The sequence below is a fragment of the Marmota monax genome, unplaced genomic scaffold (assembly GCF_021218885.2).
Source record: "Marmota monax isolate L192 unplaced genomic scaffold, Marmota_monax_Labrador192_F-V1.1 WCK01_AAM20220418_F8-fsc00237, whole genome shotgun sequence".
NCBI lineage: Eukaryota > Metazoa > Chordata > Mammalia > Rodentia > Sciuridae > Marmota > Marmota monax.
The window spans coordinates 1,607,426-1,623,375 of record NW_026694627.1 but is presented as its reverse complement, the minus strand read 5'-3'; the positions used below and the strand labels follow the sequence as shown (position 1 = coordinate 1,623,375).

Here is a 15,950-nt window from a genome sequence, read left to right as displayed (position 1 = left end):
GAGAAGGGGCTGCTGTAGGACCCGCTGCACCCCCAAACCAGGAGAGCGCGTGCCAGGCTCAGGAACCTCTGGTGCAAAATGCACACATCCTGGGGAGGCCCCTCCACCCTCTCCTGCAGTCACCGGGCCGCCTGGGAGTTTCCTGTTTCCTTGCCTGCTGCCGGTGGTGGTGGTGGTGGTGGTGATTTTCCCTTTCCCAAGGTACAAAGCTGAGTGCAGGCTGAGCTTCGGGTATTGGGAGGGGCAGTGGCTTGGTACTAACTGCGCCAAGTGGCCTCTTCCCCAGGGAGCCAGAGAGACTACCTGGGCTGGCCGCCTCCAGGCTGGGATGGACCCTCTAGACGGGGGAGCTATCTACTTAGCCCAGGCCTGTCTCCGCAGCTGGCATTTCCCTCACTCTCTGTCGCCCTCTGGTGTCTTCTTGCTGCCATCACGCCTCACCTTTGGTCCCTGGCCTCCCCAAGGCTTAGGAACTGTTCGTCCTTTGATTCCCTCATTGACTCATTGGCTCATTCAAGAAGCACTTCAAAAGTGCCTGTATGGGGGACACAGAGACCAAGAAGACATGACCTGGTCTCCAGAAGCTCAGAGAGTTGGGAAGAGAGGCATGTCCACGAATAACTGGGATAAGAGTCTGGGACCCTAAGAAGAGGTTCCTAGAAGAATCTGGAGCCACTACAGCTGGGGATCAAAATGGCTCCATGGGGTAGGAGGCTGCTAGGAGGGGCCTCACACCCTGAGTCCACCTGTCTGTGGAGATGGAGAGGGCATGACTGGGAGTCACTGGACTGAGGTGTACTGGAGCCCAGGGCAATGAGGGGACACAAGGTGGGGGACAGCAAAGTCCAGGTGGAGTCATTTGGAAGGCTTTCCAAGGCCTGCAAGCTGGTGGATGTGATCACAGCATGCAGGGTCCTCAAGGCAGGGAGTCCTGTTTGATTCATTCAGTACTGTGTCCTCAGCACCAGGAATTGTGTTCAGCACATGAATGGCCAGTGATGCATTTTAGAAATAGTGGGAAGGCCAAATCACTTATAATCCAAGTAATTTGGGAGACTGAGGCAGGAGGATTGAATGTTTGAGGCCAACCTCAGCAACTTAGACCTGGGGTTGTAGCTCAGTGGTAGAGCTCTTGCCTTGCATGAGTGAGGCACTGGGTTCAATTCTCAGCACTGCATATAAACAAACAAATAAAAGGTCCATTAATAAATAATAAAATATTTTTTTTATTATTATTTTTTTTAGTTTTCAATGGACCTTTATTTAATGAATTTATTTACATATGGTGCTGGGAATTGAACCCAGGGCCTCACACATGCTAGGCGAGTGCTTTACCGCTGAGCCACAACCCGAGCCCCCGAATAAAATATTTTTTAAAAAAGAGTAAAAAGAGGCCAGGGATGTAGCTTGAGGGTGGAATACTGGAACACCCCTGGGTTCAATTCCCAGTATGGGAAAAAAATGTGTATATATATATATATATATATATATATACACACACACACACACACACACACACACACACGATTGGAGTGGGCCAGAAAGAGATATAGGATGGCTGGCCAATGAAGGGGCAAGTGGTACAGAAAGGTAGCAGTCGCATCATCTGGGGCTGCTTGGCTGTGGATATGGAATACCAAAGACTGGGATGGGTATTGGGAATAGGAGCAGCAGAGCCCCAGGCCCCACACCAGGCTCAACAAGTTGAATTTTATGCCATTCTTTGGGTGTACTTCCTGCCCTCGCCACCAGGAGGCGGGATCTGCAGAGCACAGCCGTGTGCAGCTCCCACCCTTTATTCAAGGCCATCTTGCTGAACTTGTATAGAGGGTTAAAGAGATCACCAGGGCTTCTCTGAACATCTTTCTGGTATGAAACACAGCCGCTTGTCACTAGCTGTGTCAGGTGCCCCTTCCAGTTTGGGGGAAGAGAAACTGGAAAGGGGTGGGGTCATGCAGTGTCCTAGCTGTGGCCACATCAGCAGAGGAGGACCAAGGTTCTTAACCTGGGGCACCTGTAGGGCTTCAGAGTGTCTGAGAGATTGATGTAAGGTGCCAAAGTGGGCATGCGCACTTCCTTCTGGGGGATGGGCTCTCAGCCTCCAACAGAGTCTCAGAGGATGCTTGGTTCAAAAAATAAATAAATAAAATAAAATTACCACTCAGAGAGAGAAAAGAGGAAGGAGAAGGAGAAAATGAAAAATGAGGGAAGAGGAGGAGCAGGACAGGAGAAGGGCAGGGGAAGGAGAATCTGTATGGATCTATATGAAAGAAATACAATGGGATTAGTTATTTTAAAAAATTAAAACGGGCTTGGGGGTGCACCCCTGCAATCGCAGCAATTTGGGAGGCTGAGGCAGGAGGATCACAAGCTCCAGGCCAACCTCAGCAATTTAGTGAGAACTTGTCTTAAAATAAATAAAAAGGGCTGGGGATATAGTTCAGAGGTAGAGTGCCCCTGGGTTCAAAAAAAGAAATCTATTACATTGAACCCCTCTTCCAGGCCCTCCTCTGATGCTAGGCCAGGCCAGTGTTGCCCGGTAGTGGCCATCTTTTGAACTCTCTTCCTGCCACTGTGCTGAGGATTGCCAATGTAATATTGCATTTTGGCTTCATCTCAGGCCTGTGTGTCACTTAGCAGGAAGTGCAGGGGGCAGGCTTCACACCCTAGTGCTGCTTCAGCCTCCGGAACGCTCTGCCATGCGATGAGGGTCCTCCAAGCCTCTTCCCTCTGCTCTGTGCCCATGCACTTGTTCTCCTTGTGTCCAATTTCATTCTTTTTTGGCACTGGGGCACTTAACCACTGAGCCGCATCCCCAGCCCATTTTTATATTTTATTTTGAGATAGGATCTTGCTGAGTTGCTTAGGGCCTCGTTAAGTGGCTAAGGCTGGCCTTGAGCTCAAGATCCTCCTGCCTCAGCCTCCTGAGCCACTGGGATTATAGGTGTGCGCCACCGCATCTGGCTTCTTATGTCCAATTTCCTCCCGCTTGAGCCTCAGGAGGGCTCTGTGGACTTGCTCAGAGGCAGTGGATACATATGCTCGTCCCTGCATCTTGGGCGTCAGTTCTTCTCTCTGGAGTACTGAGGAGTCTGATCTCAGTCCGCATGGCAGGGAATGACCCCAGGCCTCCCTGCCCTCCCCAGTCTGCCCAGATGCCCACACTCACAGAGGCCTGCTCTCACCACGTGCCATCCGGGCACTGAGTGTTTATTATTAGAGTCCAATTTTTATCCGCACCGCGGAGTAACAGGGAGGGGGAATAGAGAGGGGGGAACCCGGACCAGACCCCAGACCCCTCCCCCCCATCAGCGCCCAGGGCATCTGCCCTCTTGGGCCAAGGAAGACTTTGTGAGATCCCTGAGGGCCCCAGGAGGAGGGGGCTGGGAGCTGCAGAATAGGACTGGGGGCCTGCGTCCCTGTCGGTGCCAGGGCAAGGCCCTGGGCCTAGATCCTGGCCTCCCTTCCAAGGGCTGCACTACCCCCTCCCTGGGGAGCCTTGGCTGGCCTGTCCCAACAAAGCCTGGGAGGAGGCGATTCCCTGGGCAGGCCCTGAGGGCACAGGCCCTGAGGGCACCATACACATTTCCCTATGCCTGTAACCCTGGGCTGTCATCTAGTTGTGTCCCAGACTGGCACATGCTGCCCTTCTCTTGGTGGGGCCCGATGCCGTTGACCCATCTCCAATCCCTTCCAGCTCCCTGTGGCCAGCTCTGTCACCCGACTGCACTGTTTTGCCCATGGTCACAAGTCCCTGTGCCATCTTTAGCCTTTGTCGTCTTCCATCCCCTGACCTGACACTCTCTGACCTCAGGGTCAGATGAAGATGTGGTCTTCCACCCCCACCTCTTGTCACATGGAAGGCCTGGCTGGTATGACCTTGGCCCAGGGCTGGGATGGGGATGGAGGGAAGAGCCTGGCCTGGAGACATGGGACCTGAGGCTGGGGCTTTGCGGGCTGCCCAGTCTGGGCCCTCCTGGGCCAGAGGAGAGGTTGGGGGAGGCTGTGGGACCAGCCACCAGCCCTCAGCCAGGGTCCTCCTCCCCAGCCTGGATGGTGGTGCACCAAGAGTTAGGCCATTCTTCCTTCTGTCTAGCTTAGACCCAGCTTGCTGGATACCTCCTCATCTGCCCAGTGAGAGAGAGAGAGGAGAGGAGGGCCCTGGGGAGTAGGGAGAGGAGGTCTGGCCCTCTCCAAGGTGTGCCTGGGCCTACGAACGGAGGTGAGGTGACACAGCAGACTGTGAACTCATGCCATTCTCTGGCAGTGGTTCCCAGCCTGGTGAGCTGGCATCAAGCAGGAAGGGGACAGGGTGATCCCTGTGTTCGAAACGGCTCTTTGTTCCCTGGACATGAAGGTGGGCAGGAGGCGGGCTGGGCACCCTTTCTGAGCAGCACAATCTGGCTCCTCCTACGGGCAGGGCACCGGCCCTCACGGTCTTCCCTGGTCCCATCTGCCCACGTGCTGGCCCCGGGACTTCTTTGTTGCGGTGGGGGTTGCACCCCCTCCAGGTCCTGGGGCCTGGCCTCTCCCTGTGCCAGGGGACCCCAAGCTGGGTCTCTCTGGGCTCAGAAACCCCCACTCTCAGAGCTGCTCCGGCTTTGGTAGCTGGGACTGGGGGTCCGGGAGGGGCTGCGTGTGCGGCTGCGGGTCCCGCGACTGCGACTGCTGTAGCTTCCGTGGCTGTGGCCTGGGCTGGGGCTGCGGCTGGGACTCCTGCTTGAGTAGTCACTGCTCAGGCAGCTGGAGGAGGAGGAGGGGCTGGGCCGGTAGTAGGGGATAGGACGCTTCCGGGCACTGCCAGGGGGAAAAGAGCATTACAGGTCAGCCAGGGCCGAGCTCTCTGCCCTCTGGGCTCTCACTCAGGTCCTGAGCCCCATCTAGCAGTGACCAGGGCTTCCTGCCTCAGTGTCCCCTGAGCCCTGGCCTCAGAGATGTCCACCCCCTCCAAATAGAATTTGAATCACTTGCCCTGTCGATCATTTTGGTCTTTCTCACCTGTCCACCAGGAAAGGAGCCAGGTTTCTGCATGATCTGAGATGTGCTAATAAATGTTTGTGGAATGAATGAAACATTTTTTGAGGGGTACTGGGGATGGAGCCCAGCAGTGCTCCCAGCCACATCCCCAGCCCTTTTTAAAATTTGTAGTTTGAGACAGGGTCTCATTAACTTGCTGAGGCTGGCTTTGAACTTGGGATCCTCCTGCCTTAGCCTCCCAAGTCCTGGGATTATAGGCGTGCGCCACCACGTCTGGCCTGCACCCAGCTTTGAATGAAACTTTGAACAGCGCTAAGTAGTGTCATGTGTGTGTGTATATGTGTGTGTGTGTGAGAGAGAGAGAGAGAGAGAGAGAGAGAGAGAGTGAGAGAGAGAGTGAGAGAGAGAGAGACATGTGTATGATGAGTGTGCAGCTGTGCACATGCGTGGTGCTGGGGATGGAGCTTTCACATGCTAGGCAAGCACTGTGCTGCCGAGCCCCGCCCAGCATGGCTTCTTCGTGAATATGACCAACCCTGCTTCTCTGTACCCCATGGAAACAAGAATTTGGGCTGTTCAGGTAACTCAAAGGGAACAAGGACACCCTGGCTGCTGCTGCGGTGCTCAAGGCCTGGCCCAGTCCTACTGGCGCCCACTCTTCACTCAGCTACCTCCCGCTGGCCCGGAGTTAGTTTGAAGGCACGAGAGGCTGTGACCCAGAGGAAAGAAGAGAGAGGGTTAAGAGGGCTAGTGTCCCATCGCAGGGTTAATTCTGAGGAAGAAAACAGGTGTCAGTGGGGAGGAGGAGGCAGCCTGGAGAGGGCTGAAGTGGGTGCCAGGTGGCAGGGGTGGAGGCTTTCAGGTGTCTCAGGACTTCCAGCTGTGGGTGGTATGTGTGAGCCCTCTGGGTGTCCCAAGCTTAGCAGTCTGGCCTCTAGCTATGGGGTAGGGAAGGAGGTAATGCCTTCTCCTCCCTCAGGACTAGGAAGAATAAGTGTGAGAATCCGACCCTGTTGGAGTTGAAATGATGCTTAAGGAGCCCTGCTTACTGTACACACATGACAGTGGAGACCCAGAGAGGCACACCAATCTCCCAAGGTTGCCCAGCAAGACGGTGACAGAACTGGGTTCAGAACTGGGTTCAGAACTTCTTCAGTAATTCTCCACTCATGCCAGGCCAATCCAAGGCTTAAAGGTGACTTTAACAAAGACAAGCCATAATGTCACCTGGAGACCCAGGCCCAGACCCCTCTGGTCCTAGCAGAGGAGCTCTGACTATGGCTTTGGCTTAACCAGCCACACCCTGGGCACAGCCTTCCTGGCTGCACGGGGTTCCTCCACAGCTGCCCCAGAGACCACACTGCTGTGCCTCCTCCTCCAGTTCCCTAGGGCTTGGGATGTTAGTGAGAAAAGAAGAGGCAGACAGACAGACAGCTGACCGGAGCAGACCAGCTCACATGACATCTCCCCGGCAGCCTGTGGAGAGGGGTCCACCGGGCCCCCAGGCTGGCCACAGGCCACTCAGCACACTGGACCTTGAGATGAAGGAGAAAAGGAGACATTATTGCGCGGAGGCGGGTGTGGGGAGGGAAGAACGGGCTCCAGAGAGATGGCTGGACCTTCCAGAGCGGAGATTCATGCCTGCTGAGGCGCCCACTCAGACCCAAGTACAGAGCTCTCTCCCCTCCATGGGCCTTCAGGCCCCGGCTGGGACCTTTCCTTCTAAGGAGGCTCCTCCACCTGTCTGATCCCCAGCACCCCAGCCCCTCCAGCCCAGCCCTTTCCCTTCTCTCCTGGGTGAGCCCTTTCCCTTCACTGAGTCCTCTTCCGCTCCTGCCGCTGTGGCCCCTTCCCCGCCCCGCGCCAGGCTCTAGTTGGCCATTGGAGAAGGTCCCCAGGCTGGGCTGATGAAACCTCATCTCCAAGGTCACCGGTCACTGACTCGGGTCAGTGGCCCTAGCCCTGCGCCCACGCCCCCCAGCCCCTCCGTACCTGGTGATGCGCCGTGGCTCCATGAAGCTGGGCGAGTCGCGGCGCCGCTTGCGGATGGGCGAGTAGCTGCGCGAGCGGCGCCGGGCGCGGGCGGCCTCGGCCTCTGCATGCCTCGTGCGGCCCTCTCCGTCTTTGTCCCTGCGGGGCCGGCCCGAGGTGAGCGACGGGACCGAAGGCCCGGCTCCTCAGGCGGGGCCCCCTGCAGCCAGCGACCTGGGTCGCGGCCACGACCTCTGCGGGGCGGGCGGGCACTCACCGGCCGACGGCTTTCTTGGGCGACAGCGAGCGACTGGGGCTGCGGGCCCTCTTCTCCGCGGATCGCGAGCGGGACTTAGAGGGCGAGCGGCTGGAGCTCCAGGACCGGGGGTGGGCACCCGGGCTGCGCGACGAGCTCTTCCCCTCAGGGCCGCCGCGCCTGCCGTGCGGGTCAGGGGACGGCGAGGTGCTGGCTGGCCGCGCGCGCGCGGGCCGCTCCTTCACCCTGGAGGCAGCACAGAGAGGGGGTTCAGCGGCGGCGGGGGTGGGGTGTCCTAAGTAATGAGGGGAGGACTCAGTGCGGGGCAGAGGTTGAGTAAGTTTGGGGAGAGTGATGAGTGAGTCCAGGGGACAGGAGGGTGTTCCTTGGGCTGGGGCGGGGGGGGATGATCAGGTGGTCAGTGGGGGGAGTTCAGCAGGGGGACAGTGTTCCCTGGGGTTTTGGACCAGTGGGGGGACAGGGAGCTCCGTGGAGCGGGGCCATCCGTGAAGGGAGAGCTCCCTGGGGAGGGTCGTCCATCAGAGGGCAGCTCCGTGGGCGGGGGACGCTCAGTGAGGGGGCGATTGCTGGACGCGGAGCTCGGGGACCGCTGGCCATCGAGGAGGGGGCTCTGTGTGGGGTGGGGCCAGAGCTCACCGTTTCCCGTGCCCGCTGTGGCCTCGCTCGGAGCCCGGCTCGGGCCCGGGGCCCGGGGCGCCGCCACCGCCCGAGTCGCTGCTGGAGTGGGCCCGGCTGAGCGAGCGCGACGAGCCCCGGGGCGGCGCGGGCCGGGCGCGCCGGCGACCCCTGCGGCGGGGTGCGGACGCCGAGGACCGCGAGCACCGCCGCCGCCGCCTCCGCCGCCGCCTCGCCCCGCCCGCCGCGCGGCCTCCGCGGCCCTGCGACGACGGCGCGGATCGCGGGCTCGGGCTCTCCTTCCCCCGCGCGGGCGGCGTGGGTGCCGCGGCCGCTGCCTTGTCGCGGGCCCTGGGCGAGGAAGAGCTGGGCTTCTGAGGGGAGAGAGGCAGAGAGGGCACGGAGGGGCGGAGAGGGCGACGGACAGAGCCAGACGGGAGGGACCGGCCAGGGAGACAGAGCGGAGCGAGGTGGAGAATGGAGAGGAGAGGAAGAGACAGAGACAGAGAGAGAGAGGTAGGTGAGAGACAGGGACAGTGCCAGGGGGAAGTTAGAGAAGCAGAGAGGAAGAATGAGAGACAGGCGAAGAGGACAGAGCCAGCGAGAGAGCGGGAGGTCGAGGGTGAGAGAGCGGGCGGGTGGGGTGGGGGGAGAAAAGGAGAGAGGGCTGTCACCGGGCCCGGGCGAGGGCTGCCAGTCCCGGAGCATCGCACACACGGTTCCCCGCGCCTGCCCTGCCTCTGCCTCTCTGAGTGTCCACCTTCTGGCCTTAACAGTGCAGCTCATGCAGGATTCTCGGCATGCAAAACACAAGAGGGACGGAGCGGTGGGGGTGGGGCTGCAGGGGAGGGGGCTCTAGGACGGGCACCGGGGCTGGCATTGATCCCGCATGGGACGGACGATTCCCGGCAGAGAGAAGAGAGAGGGCGGCACCGGGAGGCCGGGCCAGGGCCAGCCCACCAGGCCAGGCCCCCCAGCGCAAGGGGGTGGGCAAAGGAGATGGAGGGGGTCACACGGCACACAGATGGGGGAGGGGCGGGGAGGGACAACTGAACTCAAAACTGAACCGAAGAAAGGGAGGAAAACAGAAAGAAAAAAAAAAAAAAAACCAAAAATCCACAAATGTCATTAGATACCAAACTCAAAACCAATGATCTCCTGGGGAACCTGACAGTTTTCTGTTAATATTTTTCTTTCTTTGTTTTCCGGCCCTGCAGAGAGCTCTGGAGCTGTCAGTAGCACCCGACTGTCTTTCTGTTTCTCTCTTTTCTTTTTCTTTTTTTCTTTTCTTTTTTTTTTTTTAAGTTCTGATTTTTAAGTCCCTCTTGGTTAACGTCCACTTACCAATAAAGTGGCACTTCCTCCTTTAGTAGGTAAGGTGTGTAAGAGAAGGGAAAAGTGTGGTAGCATAAGTTCATCATTAGATTCACAAAAATGCAAGAGAGATAGAGAGAGAGAGAGAAAAACGCAACCACCCCACACTAGGCCTGAGAAGAGGCCATGCTGCCTCTGGAGGGAGGACTAGTAGCGCCAGGCTCCCCAGGCCACTGGGCACCTCTTGGCTGACTGCCAGGTAGAGATGCCAAAGGTTTTTAATTTTTTTTCCAAAAGCAGATTTAGGACACGAGGATCAGGATACAGAAAACCAGAAAGGGCACCTGGTACCATCAAAAGGGCCCTGGTTGAGGACCAGGGGTTTGAGAGCCTGCCACTACCTCACCAAGGGACCCTGGCCAAGTCCACTGTCATAGTCTAGGCCTCCATTTCCCCATCCACAAAATCAGGAGGTTGCTATGTCTCTTCCAGGGCAAGTATTCCAGGATTCTTGGTGTGACCTGGATCCCCCTCCCCATCCCTCTCCCTGAGCAGAACTCACTGGAAACTGACCCCTCCTCCTGTCCTTGGGCTCTCAAGTTGTAAGAGTTTACAATACCTGTTTGTTTATAGGCCTGTCCCCAACATCTCCCCAGGCACCACTAACAAATTGACTTCAAGCACCTCTAGGGCGACTTGGTGTCTGGCTCAGCACCTGAACCCCAGTTGTTATCAGCTAGTAAGGCCTCAATACCACTTGCTGAGGAAGAATTGCCCTCAGAGGCAGGTAGAGCCAGGATGTGAGCCCCACAGGTTAACAGGCACAGCCAGCTAGTGATTGGTGCTTGAAGCAGCCAAAGAACACCAGCCATGGCTGGTGGGAGCAACAGCCCAAAGTCAATGGGGCCATGAAGACCTGTCTGGGAGAGCCTGGTGTCCCCACTTGGAGCAGAGGCAGGCGTAGGTGGGCAGAGTGCATAGGACCTGCTGTCGAGGTACTTCTCTGTCAACCCTGGCCCTCCTGATCCCCTGCTCAGGCCTCACCGTAGGCCTGATATGAACCATGGCTCCAAAGGAGAGGAAGCTCAAGGCCATTATGTTCCTTCCCACATACATTCAGGACCCTCTCATCTGCCCACTGTCTTGGGCTGGAAGTGAATGGTGGTGTGAGGAGCATGTAGGGGCTGGAGGTACCCACCCAACCATGGTGCTGTCCAGCCACTGGGGTCTCAGCCTCTGAGCCAGGCCCCTGGACTGAGCTGGATGCTTCCTGACTAGTAAGTCTTGCAGCCTGGGCTCCCCCGACATCCCTCTCCTCTGCTCCAAACCAACTGGCCTGCCCCAGCCCAAGGTGACAGTAATTGGCAAACTGAGACATCTTAGGTTCAAGGTGATTCAAGTTTGCTATGATTCTTTTTGTAAGTGACCTAACTGTGGGGGGAGGGTCTCAGTTCCCCCACTGGTAAAAAGCGGGTAACTGGAGTCTTTTTCTGTCCTTACAGGGTTGGCCTATAAAGGGACTGGGAGACACGGTACCCTTCCAGATTAACAGGCTCGGAGCAGTGCATGAAAGCCTGGGGCCTCTTGGTGGTGTCCCCAGAGGCCCAGTAGGTAGAGGATGGGAAGGTGCTACTGGGCATGGGACACATAGAGCTTTCCCTGGGGTAAGACCCTTAGGCCACCCTCAGGTCCTTCTCCACCATTCCTCCAGAAGCCCCTCCACCCCCCATAGCAGGCATGGAGCCTAGGGATGAACCCAGGGGCACTTTATCGTTGAGCTACATCCCTAGCCCTTTTTATCTTGAGACAGGGTCCTTGCTAAGTTGCTCAGGCTGGCCTCCTGCCTCAGCCTCCCATGTGGCTGGGATTCCAGGGGTGTGCCCCACACCCAGTTCCTCCAGAAGTCCTCAAAAAAGGATCACCATGATCCTGCCAGAGGCTGAGCAGTGTCCTCAGCATCTAGGTCTCATTCTTCCCTCCAAGGAAGATCAGAGGCCAGACACCCCGGGATTCCATACTCCACAGCTGGACAGGACTGTGGGGGCCAGAGACCTCCCAATGACTTCTAGTAAGCCTGCTCTGTTTTCTTTTTTTTTTTTTTCCCTCCTTCTTAATGTTTCCTTTCTCTTTCCCTTTCCTTCCCTTTCTTTCCATCCTTCCTTTGCAGCCTGGCTGGTGCTCTTGCCCCCTCCCCAGCCACTCCTGGCCTCCAGGTCGAGTCAGGGTCACTCCTCTGTGACCCCAAAGCAGCTCATCAGTTCCTTCTGTGCCAGGGCTGGGGCCACTGTGATGAGCAGGCGCTGCCCACCTGACTTCCAGCTTCTGCTCAACAGGCAGAGATCTCTGCCAGGCTTCCAGGCTGAGGTGGGGAGGGACCACAGACCCAGGTCTGCCTGCTCACCTCCTGGTGAAGACACCCTGCAGGGCCTCACCTGTTTGCTCAGCAACTGAGCGAGTGAGTGCAGCCGAGGGGCCTTGCCTGCCTCAGAGGCCCTGCTCCCTGCTGCCACTTGCTAGCTGACATTTTTGCTTTGGCTCCTGTAAGAAAAGCTTGAGGGGAAGAGACCATGGGAGGATGTAGAAAGGGACGGTATGCTCCCCTGATCCTGGGACTCTGAGGGCCAATGACAGGATGGGAAGCTCTAGGCCTGTTCCCTACTGCCTCTCGCAGTGGTCACATCTCTCTTGTGGGGTCCTGGGCACATCAGACCATCCGCAGGGTGAAGCCTCCCGGCCCCCGTCAGGCTGGGAGGCTGCCTTTGTTCTCCCTCTGGCAAGAACAACCATTTTGTCCCCCTCCCAGCACCACCCCGACCTGCAAGAATGTTCTGAGTGGGTGAGTGCCCAGCACCCGCCCTGGGGTAAGCGCGGGGTGGGAAGTAACAGCCAGGACTTCTCTTTTCAAAGCTGAAGCTGGAGGCCCCCTGAGGCTCAGCATGGTTGGGACACCACATTTCTATAGACACTCCCTGGTGGGAAGGAACCCACTAAATGTGGGTCCCTGAATGCCTGCCTCTAACGCTGGTACCCTCAGTGTGGCTGGATGAGCACTGGGTAGAGAGTCACAAGTCTCAGGACCTAAGCCTGGTTTTGCCCCAACCCCTGGGGGAATCCTGGCCCCCTAGTGACAGTCCCTTTTGGATCATTCTGCACTTGATGGCACCATTAAGCTGCCTGAGTGCAGAGGTTGAAAGGAGGCTGCGAGTGGAGGGAGGGCTGTCCAAGTTGGTTAGTGGGCAGGGGAAAGGAAGCTAAGAGTCCACTTCATCCTCCAAACTACCCCACGGAGACTTTGTCAAATAGGTCCTCAAAGTCCTGCACCTGCTCCTGGCCGGCTCAACCCCTGCAGTTATTAGACCATCACACCTAAGAGATGGAGCATTGAGGCTCAATTTTAGTGCCTGTAGGTGCCCCAGAGCCCTGTGTCTCTTACCCCCAAGTTCCATCCTGCTGCCAGAAAAGGACCTGCACCCAGCCAGAGGTCAGCCTGGTGCAGTTGGCCCAGACCAGGGCGGGGAGCAGGGAAAACAGGCTCTTTCCTTGTGCCTGACCTCAATAAAAAACTCCTCCAGGATCCGGAGGTCAAGAGGCCCAGCATATCCACTCCACCATTGCCTATTGCCCAGGTGGACCCCGAGGGCCAAGGGCTGACCAAACCCCCAGGGGCTGGCAAGGATGAAGGCAAGGGGTTTAGAAGCTCTCCAGACAACAGAATTCAAATTGGCTCCACCGCAGCGCGCAGTCCAGGGACACACGGTTGGATGCTACACCACACAGAAATGCATTCGGACAACAAAATGAGAAAGAGGGAGATGGAGGAGGGCCTGGGGTGGGCAGAGGGGTTGGAGAGGAAGAAGGAGGAGATGAACTAGAAAAGTCATCAGGGGAAGTGAAGAAAACCAAATGACAAACCAGGGAACACAGATTTGCAGCTCATTTGGAGAAAGTGCAGGTTACAAATGAGTAGTCACTCAAATAAAGAAAAGGGAGGAAGAGAAAACCAACCAGAGCCAGGTTGAGAGAAAGAGAGAGAAAGAAAACCACATTCAAACCAAGCAGAGTGGCGGGGCTTATCTGAGATGGAGCGGGGGCAGCGCACAGCGGAGCCGGGATACCTACCTTCTCAGTGGTCAGGGACAGGAATGCAATAATAAAAAAAGAAAAGAAGGTCTCCGCATTGGGAATGCAGACGGGGCAAAGACAGTGACACTCCTGCACTCCCCCTCTGAGCCAGCAGATGGGCAGCCAGTGTACGGTGGTGGGTGAGGGGTCTGGTCCCAGGGATGGGAAGGGGCTTTTGCCCAGCCATTTCTGTTTGCTTTTTTTTTTTTGAACCACAGGCTTTGACAGCCAAGCTTTCCTCAATTCTTTACACAACAGGAACCTTCCAGAGAGCATGCAGGAAGCGGCTGATGGCAGCAGAACCACAGCGGGGTAAAGAGGCGGTGGCAGCATGGGAAAGAGGCCCATGCCCAGGGAGAGGGGTGGAGAGGAAGAGGGATGGACAGACACAGAGAGGCAGAGACAGAAACAGAGAGAGGAGAAGAAATGAGAGGACAGATAAAATGACGAAAGGAAACAGACACAAGGAGGCAGAAAGACAGACAGGTGGACGCAGACAGAAAGAAGAGAGAAAAGCTAAAGCTGTTTAAACAAGGCCGGAGTGGACAGATGCGGCGGAGGAGGGGGGTGCATTTAAAAGGGAAGATAACCACAGCTTCAATCGGGAGGACTGGTCCTGCCTCAGATCAACCCCTGTCCCTGGCCCACAGGCGTTGGCATCGTTTTAGCAAAATTCATCCTTCCTGCCTTCTGGCTCTGTCCTGGGAGAACTGCAGGGCCGCAGTCTCCTATCCTGACCGCCCTGCTGCAGCTGTGGCCGCTGCTCCTCCTGCAGGAGGCAGGTCAGGGAGGGCCAAGTACCTCTTCTTCAGGTCACTGGAGGCTGCCCACTGTGTGATGAAATGTTGGCCAGAGAGAGCACTGAAGGTTTGCCCTGAGACTTCTCTGTCGCTATCACCAAATGGTGCTCCCTCCGAATCTCCTTGACACTTTTATTTATTTATTTATTTTTCAGTGCTGAGGTCCAAACTCAGGACCTAGCCCTAGACACACCCCTAGCCCTTCCTTGACCTTTCAAGGCCAAAGCCAAGGTGGCCCCAATTCTAAGAGGGCAAACTCTGAACACCCTTTATGGCCAGGGTGTTGGAGCCTGAGTGGGGGAAGCTAGCACCAGCCTGGCTCATGGAGCTGAAGGGAGCCTGGCAAAGGCTCCAGGTGACACCAGACAGAAGCACTTCTCTCATGAGGTCCCCTGCTCAGCATTTTACTCTTCTATCCCATGCAGTGTATCCTTGAGTGGCTCCCTTCCCTCTCTGTGCCTAATTTTCTGTTTCCCTGTCTGTACATGAACTGGACAGCAATAATAGAGTGTGCTTCTGGAACATGGGGCTACTTGTGCCCTAGTTCTTCAGTGTGGGAAGGCCCCAGTTCTAGGGAGTTGGGAGGACTTAAAGCATTCCATAGACCTCTGGAGGGTTCTGTAGGGGAAGGCTGGAGCCAAGGCAGCCAGAATCCTTCTCCCAAATCCTTGTCCTCTGTCTCAGGGCTCCCATCATATTCTTTCCATTTACTACCGCTCTACAGAGGGTCTTGAGGTCAGAGGCCTTAGGTCTACTTTATTTTTTTTTTGTACTAGAGACTGAACCCAGGGTGCTTAACCACTGAGCCATGTCCCCAGCCCTTTTTATTTTTATTTATTTTTTTTATTTCACAGACTCAGAAGCACTGATTTTGCTCATTTAAAAGTGGCAACAGTTCCAGTGCCTGCCCTGGGGTGCCCTGGGTGGAGGGGGAGCTGCTGATGATTTGGCAGAATTGGTGTGGATGTCATTTCAGTTTAGCATTTATCTTCCCTTTTAAATTCTGATAATGAGGGGAAAATAAGTATAGAGAGATATGTCTATGATTAATGTTCACTTAAAATTCAAAACCATCTCTGCGTTAGGAAGAAAGGTTCCCACAGTGACACACACAAAAGCAAAATTCTAGAACAACACAGAAGAGAGGGGGGAAAAAAACAGCCCAGAGAGATAGTTTGCATTTCTGTACACTACACAGGAAAAATGAAATAAGGAAGGAAAAAGAAATACGAACAAAAACCAAAATAACAGGAAAAATGACATAACCTTCCCCACCCTCTTCCCTTGCCGGCTAAACAAGAAATGGAATCACAATATTACCACGTTTCAAATGGGAGAGGCTAAAAAACAAACAAAAACATAGACGGGGTTAAAAATGTTGAGCTTTTTTCTTTTTCTTTCTTTCTTTTTTTTTTCCCATTTCTCTCTCTCTCTATCTCTCTCTTTTTAAAGGTAGGTCCAAGAATACCACCCCCAGTACTTTTGTCCAAAGCCCTTTTTTTTGTAGTTGTCATTAATGGCCCCCATCTCGCCTCTCTGGATGGGAGAGAAAGGGGCCTCATTTAACTCCCCCAAAAGCATTTTCAGGCAAAGAGGGGATGCCAGGGCATGTTAGAGCCCCGGGTGTTCAAGGCCCCAGATCTCCCAAGTCCTTGGACAGGAATAGGATTTGGGGCCAATGCTCCAAGCAATGTGAAAGCATGGGCCCCTGGAACACTCCTGGGGCCACATCCTCATGGAGTACCATTTGGGAGGGAAAAGAGACATGGGTGCTGCGGAGTCTCCCTCCCCAAGGCTAGGTCCTCTTCCTCATCGGCTTGCTCAAGTCAGTGGGGGTATTTTGTATGCAGGAGGCCAGGACTCTTGCAGGGGTG

At 56.0% G+C, this 15,950-nt stretch overlaps 1 protein-coding gene across 1 annotated transcript in view; it reads right to left on the bottom strand.

The window, feature by feature from the left end:
- Window positions 1–4,584: 4,584 nt before the first annotated feature.
- Window positions 4,585–15,950, bottom strand: part of Srrm3 (serine/arginine repetitive matrix 3) — a 30,980-nt gene continuing 19,614 nt past the window's right edge. The window contains 5 exon segments of the mRNA XM_058572227.1: window positions 4,585–4,797; window positions 6,440–6,512; window positions 6,970–7,107; window positions 7,226–7,450; window positions 7,862–8,214. Coding sequence (XP_058428210.1) covers window positions 4,585–4,797; window positions 6,440–6,512; window positions 6,970–7,107; window positions 7,226–7,450; window positions 7,862–8,214 — 1,002 coding nt within the window.